Below are 12,237 nucleotides of genomic sequence, written 5' to 3' on the forward strand. Positions count from 1 at the left end.
GACGGCAGCGGACGGTCCCGAGATGATGGGGGTGTCTGGGCCCTCTGGGGGTGGGGGGAGAAGGTGGGGGGGGGGAGTCATAGCCATGAATCAACGGATTTGATATGGCACATACATACAACGAGAAACAGACTAACAAACAGACACAGAGAGAGAGAGCAAGAACAAAAACTTAAATCTCAAGGCCTCCGGCCCCTAGAAACAGGTCAAAAGTACACAATATGATGATAACGCAGCGACAAACAAAATGTAAAATACATACTAACTTAAACCTGTAGAACAAAAGTGCTTCTTGTGCATTGTAAATGAATTCTAAAATTCTTCATACTGTCAAAAAATTCCTGTCGTATCTTCAGGGCATCAAATATATAAACGCAGAGTTTACGAATACTGTAAGCAGAGCCATTTTTCAGCAAGTGAGACAGAAAGACAGAGAGAGAGAGAGAGAGAGAGAGAGAGGGGACACAGAGAGAGACAGAGACATAGAGAGACAGACAGAGCACTTATCTATTTATTTCCTCTGTTCATCTTATTTCATGTTAACTGAATGTTTCACATGGTGTGCTGTCAAGGTCTGACAAGGCCGTTGGGTCAATGTACCCCCCCCCCCCCCCTCCACTCCCTGCCCCCGCCCCATCCAGCAAAGCTGACTCACTGTAGGTGTACACAGTCCACGTAGCGGACGTGACGCCGGAGGGAAAGGAGGCGGTGCAGGTGAACACGGCCTGGTTGTCGGAGTCGGTGACAGTGAACCTGTAGAAGGAGTTGTAGCTCCGCACGTTGGCGGTGACGGCCACCTCCTGCTCACTGACGGCAGCCTGTCTCACGCCGTTCTTGGCCCACGTCAGGGGGAAGGAATTCACGGTCTCTGCAGAGTTGATGTAACAGCCCAGGGTCTTCTCCTGGCCCACCACGAACAGTCCGTTGGCCTGGATTGTGGGCTGTGCTGATGACACCACACCACACAGCGTCACTGACACCACACCACACAGCGTCACTGACACCACACCACACCACACAGCGTCACTGACACCACACCACACCACACAGCGTCACTGACACCACATCACACAGCGTCACTGACACCACACCACACAGCGTCACTGACACCACACCACACAGCGTCACTGACACCACACCACACAGCGTCACTGACACCACACCACACAGCGTCACTGACACCACACCACACCACACAGCGTCACTGACACCACATCACACAGCGTCACTGACACCACACCACACAGCGTCACTGACACCACACCACACAGCGTCACTGACACCACACCACACCACACAGCGTCACTGACACCACACCACACAGCGTCACTGACACCACACCACACCACACAGCGTCACTGACACCACATCACACAGCGTCACTGACACCACACCACACCACACAGCGTCACTGACACCACACCACACAGCGTCACTGACACCACACCACACAGCGTCACTGACACCACACCACACCACACAGCGTCACTGACACCACACACATCACACAGCGTCACTGACACCACACCACACCACACAGCGTCACTGACACCACATCACACAGCGTCACTGACACCACATCACACAGCGTCACTGACACCACACCACACAGCGTCACTGACACCACACCACACAGCGTCACTGACACCACCACCACACAGCGTCACTGACACCACATCACACAGCGTCACTGACACCACATCACCACACAGCGTCACTGACACCCACATCACACAGCGTCACTGACACCACACCACCACACAGCGTCACTGACACCACACCACACAGCGTCACTGACACCACACCACACCACACAGCGTCACTGACACCACACCACACCACACAGCGTCACTGACACCACACCACACAGCGTCACTGACACCACACCACACCACACAGCGTCACTGACACCACATCACACAGCGTCACTGACACCACACCACACCACACAGCGTCACTGACACCACACCACACCACACAGCGTCACTGACACCACATCACACAGCGTCACTGACACCACACCACCACACAGCGTCACTGACACCACACCACACAGCGTCACTGACACCACACCACACCACACAGCGTCACTGACACCACACCACACAGCGTCACTGACACCACACCACACCACACAGCGTCACTGACACCACACCACACCACACAGCGTCACTGACACCACACCACACAGCGTCACTGACACCACACCACACCACACAGCGTCACTGACACCACACCACACAGCGTCACTGACACCACACCACACCACACAGCGTCACTGACACCACATCACACAGCGTCACTGACACCACACCACACCACACAGCGTCACTGACACCACACCACACCACACAGCGTCACTGACACCACACCACACCACACAGCGTCACTGACACCACACCACACCACACAGCGTCACTGACACCACACCACACCACACAGCGTCACTGACACCACACCACACCACACAGCGTCACTGACACCACACCACACACAGCGTCACTGACACCACACCACACCACACAGCGTCACTGACACCACATCACACAGCGTCACTGACACCACACCACACCACACAGCGTCACTGACACCACACCACACCACACAGCGTCACTGACACCACACCACCACACAGCGTCACTGACACCACACCACACCACACAGCGTCACTGACACCACACCACACACACAGCGTCACTGACACCACACCACACCACACAGCGTCACTGACACCACACACCACACCACACAGCGTCACTGACACCACACCACCACACCACACAGCGTCACTGACACCACACCACACCACACAGCGTCACTGACACCACACCACACCACACAGCGTCACTGACACCACACCACACCACACAGCGTCACTGACACACACCACCACACCACACAGCGTCACTGACACAACACCACACCACACAGCGTCACTGACACCACACCACACCACACAGCGTCACTGACACAACACCACACCACACAGCGTCACTGACACAACACCACACCACACAGCGTCACTGACACCACACCACACCACACAGCGTCACTGACACACACACACGCACTGACCACACCACACCACACAGCGTCACTGACACAACACCACACCACACAACGTCACTGACACCACACCACACCACAGAGCGTCACTGACACCACACCACACCACACAGCGTCACTGACACAACACCACACCACACCACACCACACAGCGTCACTGACACCACACCACACCACACAGCGTCACTGACACAACACCACACCACACAGCGTCACTGACACCACACCACACCACACAGCGTCACTGACACCACACCACACCACACCACACCACACAGCGTCACTGACACAACACCACACCACACCACACCACGCAGCGTCACTGACACAACACCACACCACACAGCGTCACTGACACCACACCACACCACACAGCGTCACTGACACAACACCACACCACACAGCGTCACTGACACCACACAACGTCACTGACACCACACCACACAGCGTCACTGACACCACATCACAGACACCACACCACACCACACAGCGTCACTGACACAACACCACACCACACAGCGTCACTGACACCACACCACACCACACAACGTCACTGACACCACACCACACCACACAACGTCACTGACACCACACCACATCACACCACACAGCGTCACTGACACCACACCACACAACGTCACTGACACCATACCACACCACACAACGTCACTGACACCACACCACACCCCACAGCGTCACTGACCACAACCCACACCACACAGCGTCACTGACACCACCACACCACACAGCGTCACTGACACCACACCACACACACAGCGTCACTGACACCACACCACACACGTCACTGACACCACACCACACCACACAGCGTCACTGACACAACACCACACCACACAACGTCACTGACACACCACACCACACCACACACGTCACTGACACACACCACACCACACACGTCACTGACACCACACCACACACACACACAGCGTCACTGACACACACCACACCACACAACGTCACTGACACCACACACCACCACAACGTCACTGACATCACACACCACACACACCACAGCGTCACTGACACACACCACACACACAACGTCACTGACACCACACCACACACACACGTCACTGACACACACCACACCCACACTCACACACCACACCATCCACATCACACCACACCTTGTCACTGACATCACACCACACCACACCACACCACAGCACACCTTGTCACTGACATCACATTACACCACACCACACCACACCACACCTTGTCACTGACTTCACACCACGCCACATCACACCACACCACACCACACCTTGTCACTGACATCACATCACACCACATCACACCACACCACAGCACACCTTGTCACTGACATCACACCACACCACACCACACCACACCACACCTTGTCACTGACATCACATCACACCACAACACCCCACACCACAGCACACCTTGTCACTGACATCACACCACACCACATCACACCACACCACACCACACCACACCTTGTCACTGACATCACATCACACCACGCCACATCACACCACACCACACCACACCACAGCACACCTTGTCACTGACATCACATCACACCACACCACACCACACCACAGCACACCTTGTCACTGACATCACATCACATCACACCACACCACACCTCACCACACCTTGTCACTGACATCACATCACACCACACCACACCTCACCACACCTTGTCACTGACATCACATCACACCACACCACACCACACCACACCTTGTCACTGACATCACATCACACCACACCACACCTCACCACACCTTGTCACTGACATCACACCACACCACACCACACCACACCACACAGAGTGATGTCAACAGAACACAAAAGGCAAAGCCTTAATGAGTCACGTGTTATCCCTGCTGAACAACAGAAAATGGCGGGCGGTTGGGGAGAGGGAAGGAAACGACTGTTTGTGGAAATGTAAATTGTATGGTGGAGACGGAACAACGCTTTCCCAAGCAGACTGTTTGTGGAACTGTAAACTGTATGGTGGAAACGGAACAACGCAGACTGTTTGTGGAACTCTAAATTGTATGGTGGAAACGGAACAACGCTGTCCCAAGCAGACTACATTGATCGTTATTTCAATGGGTTGTGATCATTTTATAAAAATATGTCAAAGTTTCAAATGTTCCCTGTGTTCATTGCCACTTTGTGAACCGTCACTAAATCGCCAAACACCGTTTCGGGCGAAGTATACTCGATGATCACTCCAGATAAGTTCAGTTTCTTCTACAGAATTTTGATAGATCGATCTCACGCGGTTCTATAATTCCGAAAATTGCAATCATGTCTTGTTTTCATCTTGTGAATCATCAATTTGAAGTCACTGACTTCTGCGAAACGCACATCATTTTTCTCTCCCTTTTTTTTACGAGGCCCACATAGATTGGCATTTCATTGTTTCACGATAATGATATGAAACTATCATGGATAACGATGTAAAGCTATCAAGGATAATGATAATGATATGAAGCTATCAAGGATAATGATATGAAGCTATCAAGGATAATGATATAAAGCTATCAAGGATAAGGATAATGATATGAAGCTATCAAGGATAATGATATGAAGCTATCAATGATAATGATAATGATATGAAGCTATCAAGGATAACGATATGAAGCTATCAAGGATAATGATAACGATATGAAGCTATCAAGGATAACGATATGAAGCTATCAAGGATAATGATAACGATATGAAGCTATCAAGGATAATGATAATGATATGAAGCTATCAAGGATAATGATATGAAGCTATCAAGGATAATGATATAAAGCTATCAAGGATAATGATAATGATATGAAGCTATCAAGGATAACGATATGAAGCTATCAAGGATAATGATAACGATATGAAGCTATCAAGGATAACGATATGAAGCTATTAGGAATAACGATATGAAACTATCAAGGATAATGATAACGATATGAAGCTATCAACGATAACGATATGAAGCTATCAAGGACAACGATATGAATCTATCAAGGATAACGATATGAATTTATCAAGGATAATGATATGAAGCTACCAAGGATAACGATATGAAGCTATCAACGATAATGATAACGATATGAAGCTATCAACGATAATGATATGATGCTATCATGGATAACGATTTGAAGCTATCAAGGATACCGATATGAAACTATCAAGGACAACGATAACGATATGAAGCTATCAAGGATATTTCTCATCGTTTTTGGTTCGTTTTTTTGTTTTGTTTTGTTTTGTTGGGGTTTTTTTCGTTTATTTGTTTGTTTGTTGTTTTTTTACGTCTGCAGGTAACAAGGGAAAGTGGTGTTTGCTGTTATCTAGAAAATAGTAGTGCGACTTGGCAAGTTGTGGACTGAAATTCAGATAATTCTGTTGATTTTTTTATGGTCGTTCAGGGACATTATGCAGTGACTGATTATATATATGCACAAATCATTCTCCTGTTATAATTTAGTGGCCTCCTTCGTCTCTTTCAATATTGGGAATCATCAATTGAATGCACGATTCCCACAGTAAGAAACTTTTCGGGCAAGACGGCTGCTTCGAAGTGCATTTAACAATTTTTTTCAGTATGTCCCTTCTGTTTAATTTCCAGTCATATCCTGTTTAAAACACCCACATGCAGTAAACACGTCGATGGTGCAGTTAGTGTTATTATGTGAGCTATGTCCAGAATTTCTTTTCTTTTCTTTCAAGAGATAAAATGTCCTGCCGTCTTTAAACCCAAATGGAATGAACCGGGAATGATGCAATAACATCTTGCGGATCCAGGAGGCTGAACGATATAAACCGTTCACGATCCGGAAATACGGCCTTATCCTGAACACTTAAACCTGTCATTGGTATGAGTGGAAAGATTTTATTTCTCTGTATTCAGTCCAGATTTGGTACTGACTGACAACCTATTTCTAGAGAAGAAGAATTTATTAAGTTTCACACACACACACACACACACACACACACACACACACACAAACACTCACACACACACACACACGCACACACACACTCAAACACACAACACACACACACACACACACACACACACACACACACACATTTATTTATTATCAATATTATTTTCTTTTGCCTTTTGTGTGTGGTACATATAACTTTGCTTGCGTGTTTTTAAAAAATTGTTCCGGTTTAATTGACAGTAAAAAAAAAAAAGATTCTGATTCTGATTCTGATTCTGATTCACACACACGCGCGCCCGCGCGCGCGCACGCACAAATGCACGCAAGCACTCATGCATATGCACACACACACACACACACACACACACACACACACACACACACACACACACACAGGGTGGGGGGTAAGAGTTCCTTCAGTATTATTCACGTCTCATGGAAAGTTTCTCCCTTGACCTGAACGGACCAAAATGAGAACAGCTTCCCGAGCCCCTCACTGCTGAAACCTGTCTCCATTTCCTCTCTCGCTTCTCATCAAACTATTTGTATCCAGCCATCAACTGCTGAACGACTTACATATCAAAAGATCTTAACTGCACTACAACTGGTCTAGCCGCAGATGCAGACAGACAGACTGACTGACTGACAGGCAGACAGACCGACAAACAGTCATTATGCTGACAGTCTTTCATACATGTGCCACGGATCTTCTTTCATTTCCTAAAACGCGCCCTACCCCCAACCCCACACACATACACATACAAATACACAAACGCACACACGTACACACACGCATCACACACACACGCAAGCACGCACACATAATACACACGCGCACGCACGCACACATACACACGTACACATGCACACGCACATAAGCATACACACAGCAGGTGTGTGTGTGTGTGCATTTGTGACTGTGTCTGTGTGTCTATGGCTGTGTGTGTGTGCGTGTATGTCTATGTGAGAGAGAGAGGGGGGTGGCAGAGAGAGAGAGAGCGAGAGAGATAGAGAGACAGACAAACAGAGAGAAACAGACAGAGAGAGACAGAGAGGTGTTCCACAGCTTCCAACAAGAGCCGACTGCAGGGTGAGGTCAGTGCATTGCTTCACCAGTGAATTCGGTGATAACATTGTCAGTTAGTCTCCGCGCCAGCAGGTTAGACAGCCCCCCTTGCTGTGCCACAATGCCCCTGTTACTCCGGGTACCTAATCTGCTATGGATCCCCCCCCCCCGTCCCCTACCCCCTCACACACACACACGGCACTTACCTGATGCGTTGGTGCACTCTGATAACATAAAATAGCAACCACTGAAGATTACGATAACCAATTTGGAAAGACACTATCACATGTTGAAAGACAGCCTGGCTTTCGGCAGTCACTGATCCTTCACTTTCTCCACATGTATAGTCTGACACATTTACCATGTGTTGTCTGACACATTATCCATGTATAGTCTGACACATTATCCATGTATAGTCTGACACATTATCCATGTATAGTCTGGCACATTTACCATGTGTTGTCTGACACATTATTCATGTATAGTCTGACACATTTACCATATGTTGTCTGACACATTATCCATGTATAGTCTGACACATTATCCATGTATAGTCTGAAGACACATTATCCATGTATAGTCTGACACATTATCCATGTATAGTCTGACACATTTACCATGTGTTGTCTGACACATTATCCATGTATAGTCTGACACATTATCCACGTATAGTCTGACACATTATCCATGTATAGTCTGACACAGTTACCATTTGTTGTCTGACACATTATGCATGTATAGTCTGACACATTTACCATGTATAGTCTGACACATTTACCATGTATAGTCTGACACATTATCTGTGTATAGTCTGACACATTTACCATGTATAGTCTGACACATTTACCATGTATAGTCTGACACATTATCCATGTCTAGTTTGACACATTTACCATGTATAGTCTGACACATTTACCATGTAAAAGTCTGACACATTTACCATGTCTGACACATTTACCATGTATAGTCTGACACATTTACCATGTATAGTCTGACACATTATCCATGTATAGTCTGACACATTTACCATGTCTGACACATTTACCATGTACAGTCTGACACATTAACCATGTATAGTCTGACGAATTTTCCATGTGTAGTCTGATAAATCATACACATGTATAATCAGATGAATTATGTACATGTATAGTCTGACACATTATCCATGTATAGTCTGACAAATAATCCATGTATAATCTGACAAATTTCCCATGTGTAAATTATACACATGTACAGTCAAATGAATTAGTCTGACACATCATCCATTTATAGTCTGACACATTATCCATGTATAGTCTGACCCATCATCCATTTATAGTCTGACACATTATCCATGTATAGTCTGACACATCATCCATTTATAGTCTGACACATTATCCATGTATGACATATTATCCATGTATAGTCTAACACATCATCCATTTATAGTCTGACACATCATCCATGTATAGTCTGACACATCATCCATGTATAGTCTGACACATCGTCCATGTATAGTCTGATGAATTATACACATGTACTCGTATAGTCTTATAAATTTATACACATCTATAGTCTGACATAATATCCATGTATAGTCTGACACATTATTCAGTCTGACAAATTACCCATGTATTGTCTGACACATTATCCAGTCTGACAAATTATCCATGTATAGTCTGAAAGATTATCCAGTCTTACACATTATCCATGTATAGTCTGACACATTACCCAGTCTTACACATTATACATGTATAGTCTGACACATTATCCAGTCTGACAAATTATCCATGTATAGTCTGACAGATTATCCAGCCTGACAAATTACCCATGTATAGTCTGACACATTATCCAGCCTGACAAAATTATTCATGTATAGTCTGACAGATTATTCAACCTGACAAATTATCCATGTATAGTCTGACACATTATCCAGCCTGACACATTATCCATGTATAGTCTGACAGATTATCCAGTCTGACAAATTATCCATGTATAGTCTGACACATTATCCATGTATAGTCTGACACATTATCCAGCCTGACACATTATCCATGTATAGTCTGACAAATTATCCAGTCTGACACATTATCCATGTATAGTCTGACACATTATCCAGCTTGACCATGACACATGTATTGTCTGACACATTATCCATGTATAACCTGACAAATTATTTGTATTTTCATGTGCATTTCTTTTTATCACAACTGATTTATCTGTGTGAAATTCGGTCTGATCTCCCCAGGGAGAGCGCGTCGCTACACTACAGCGCCACCCATTTTTTGGCATTTTTTCCTGCGTGCAGTTTTATTTGTTTTTCCTATCGATATGGATTTTTCTACAGAATTTTGCCAGGAACAACCTTTTTGTTGCCGTGGGTTCTTTTACGTGCGCTAAGTGCATGCTGCACACGGGACCTCGGTTTATCCTCTCATCCGAATGACTAGCGTCCAGACCACCACTCAAGGTCTAGTGGATGGGGAGAAAATATCGGCGGCTGAGCAGTATAGTCTGACAGATTATCCAGTCTGACAAATTTATGCACACGTATTGTCTGACACATTATCCACATGTACAGTCTGTTACATTATACATGTAGAGAGAGACAGAGACAGAGAGACAGCTAGACACAGTATGTCTTTTTTAACAGGTGTCACAAAGAATATTGAATTGGGGAGGGGGCATTACATCACGGATACAAACATAATCCAAATCCACACACAAACACAAATACAGTGGAGTTTTAGACACATGTGCTTATAAAAATAGGTACTTGTTCACACACACACACACACACACACACACACACACACACACACACACACACACAGATATATATATATATATATATATATATATATATATATATATATATATATATATATGCACACTCAGAGCCATATCGATGCTGTGCACACTGGAATATGTGCCACAAATTATACACATTACACACGGACGGGACTGGTGACTAAATCTACATTTAAATGTTGCTGGTTGCACAGTTTTCTGTCATACATTTTGAATTGATTCGAGGGACAGAGCTGTTGCTTTGGTTCTGATAGCTCTGTTCCAATAATCTGAGTCTGTTCAGAGCTGTGATTTCTGTCTAAGAAAAAATATTTCCCTACCAAACGGTAATGGCGAAAGTTAACACACTTTCAACGACAGCACTGTAGACGCCAGCCAATGTTTCTTTTTCGAGTCCAAAGGGTTTTTAGGTGCCGAAGAAAGTATAGACTCCTGCAGTGCTTTCTTAACATTCTTTGGTATTTCATTCCTATTTCAAATCATTAGAAATTATCAGTCCGAGAAAATTAAATTCACTAATGATCTCTATTTGCTTGCCTTTAATGACAAGTGGTAAAGGGTCAGACATGATCTTCCTGAAATCTAAAACCAGTTCTTTTATTGTTGATTTGTTAACTTTTAAGTTGATTTGATCACATCAGCTGACAAGTTCAAGTACTTCTTCCCTGCATTCTGACTGGTCACTGTTCGTCATCAGCCTTTCTGGTGTAGTGTCATCAGCAAACTTAACCATGGTGTTACATTCATTATGAGTTGCACAGTAATTAGCAGCACACTGATGTGCTATCTATCTATCTATCTAAAACAACATAGGTTGTTACAGTGTAAAGTCGTGTAAAAAGCAACAGAGGTTATTTGCTTGCACTTGTTTTCCTCCACAACCGACTGTCGTGCATAATGATTTCAACAAGTCGTCCAAAACACAACAAAGAAGTTCAACAACTATATGTTGTTAGTATATTTGTTCAACATAAACAAACTCACCAACAGATGAAGACCACATCAAGGAAAACACTGCCAAACACATCCACATCTTGAGCGAAAGCGATGACGTCATAGATTCCTTCATTGTCCTACTTATGTGTTGAAACCAGTTGTTTGACCTTCACACTGGTGCAGTCTGTGTGTGTGTGAGAGAGAGAGAGGTGGGGAGCGTTGTCACATTGGTGCGGTGCGCTGACGTCACCAACCGCTGAGGACCAACCAGGAAACTCTGAAAGAAAAACCCAGCTGTGTTATTACTGCTTTCTAGAAATTTTGTCGTTTTCATTCCAGCAAATGTTTTTTCGCATGAAATATTGTCATTTCTTTATTTATTTATCTATTTAGGTTTTTGTTGTTCATTGTGTCTTTAGAATCTTAGCGTACATGAAAAGGAAC

General features: G+C 45.4%; 1 protein-coding gene across 1 annotated transcript in view; it reads right to left on the reverse strand.

The window, feature by feature from the left end:
• The window catches only part of LOC143277362 (hemicentin-2-like), a 94,654-nt gene extending 82,705 nt beyond the window's left edge, over nucleotides 1–11,949 (reverse strand). Inside the window, exons 1-3 of the mRNA XM_076582146.1 lie at nucleotides 11,842–11,949; nucleotides 656–946; nucleotides 1–44 (exon numbers count right to left, since the gene is read on the reverse strand). The exon at nucleotides 1–44 is cut by the window's left edge and continues 152 nt beyond it. Of these exons, the coding sequence (XP_076438261.1) occupies nucleotides 1–44; nucleotides 656–946; nucleotides 11,842–11,926 (420 nt within the window). The 5' untranslated portion in view covers nucleotides 11,927–11,949. The remainder of the gene's footprint in view (nucleotides 45–655; nucleotides 947–11,841) is intronic.
• Between the last annotated feature and the right edge of the window lie 288 nt (nucleotides 11,950–12,237).

The sequence above is a fragment of the Babylonia areolata genome, chromosome 34 (genome assembly GCF_041734735.1).
Source record: "Babylonia areolata isolate BAREFJ2019XMU chromosome 34, ASM4173473v1, whole genome shotgun sequence".
Lineage (NCBI taxonomy): Eukaryota > Metazoa > Mollusca > Gastropoda > Neogastropoda > Buccinidae > Babylonia > Babylonia areolata.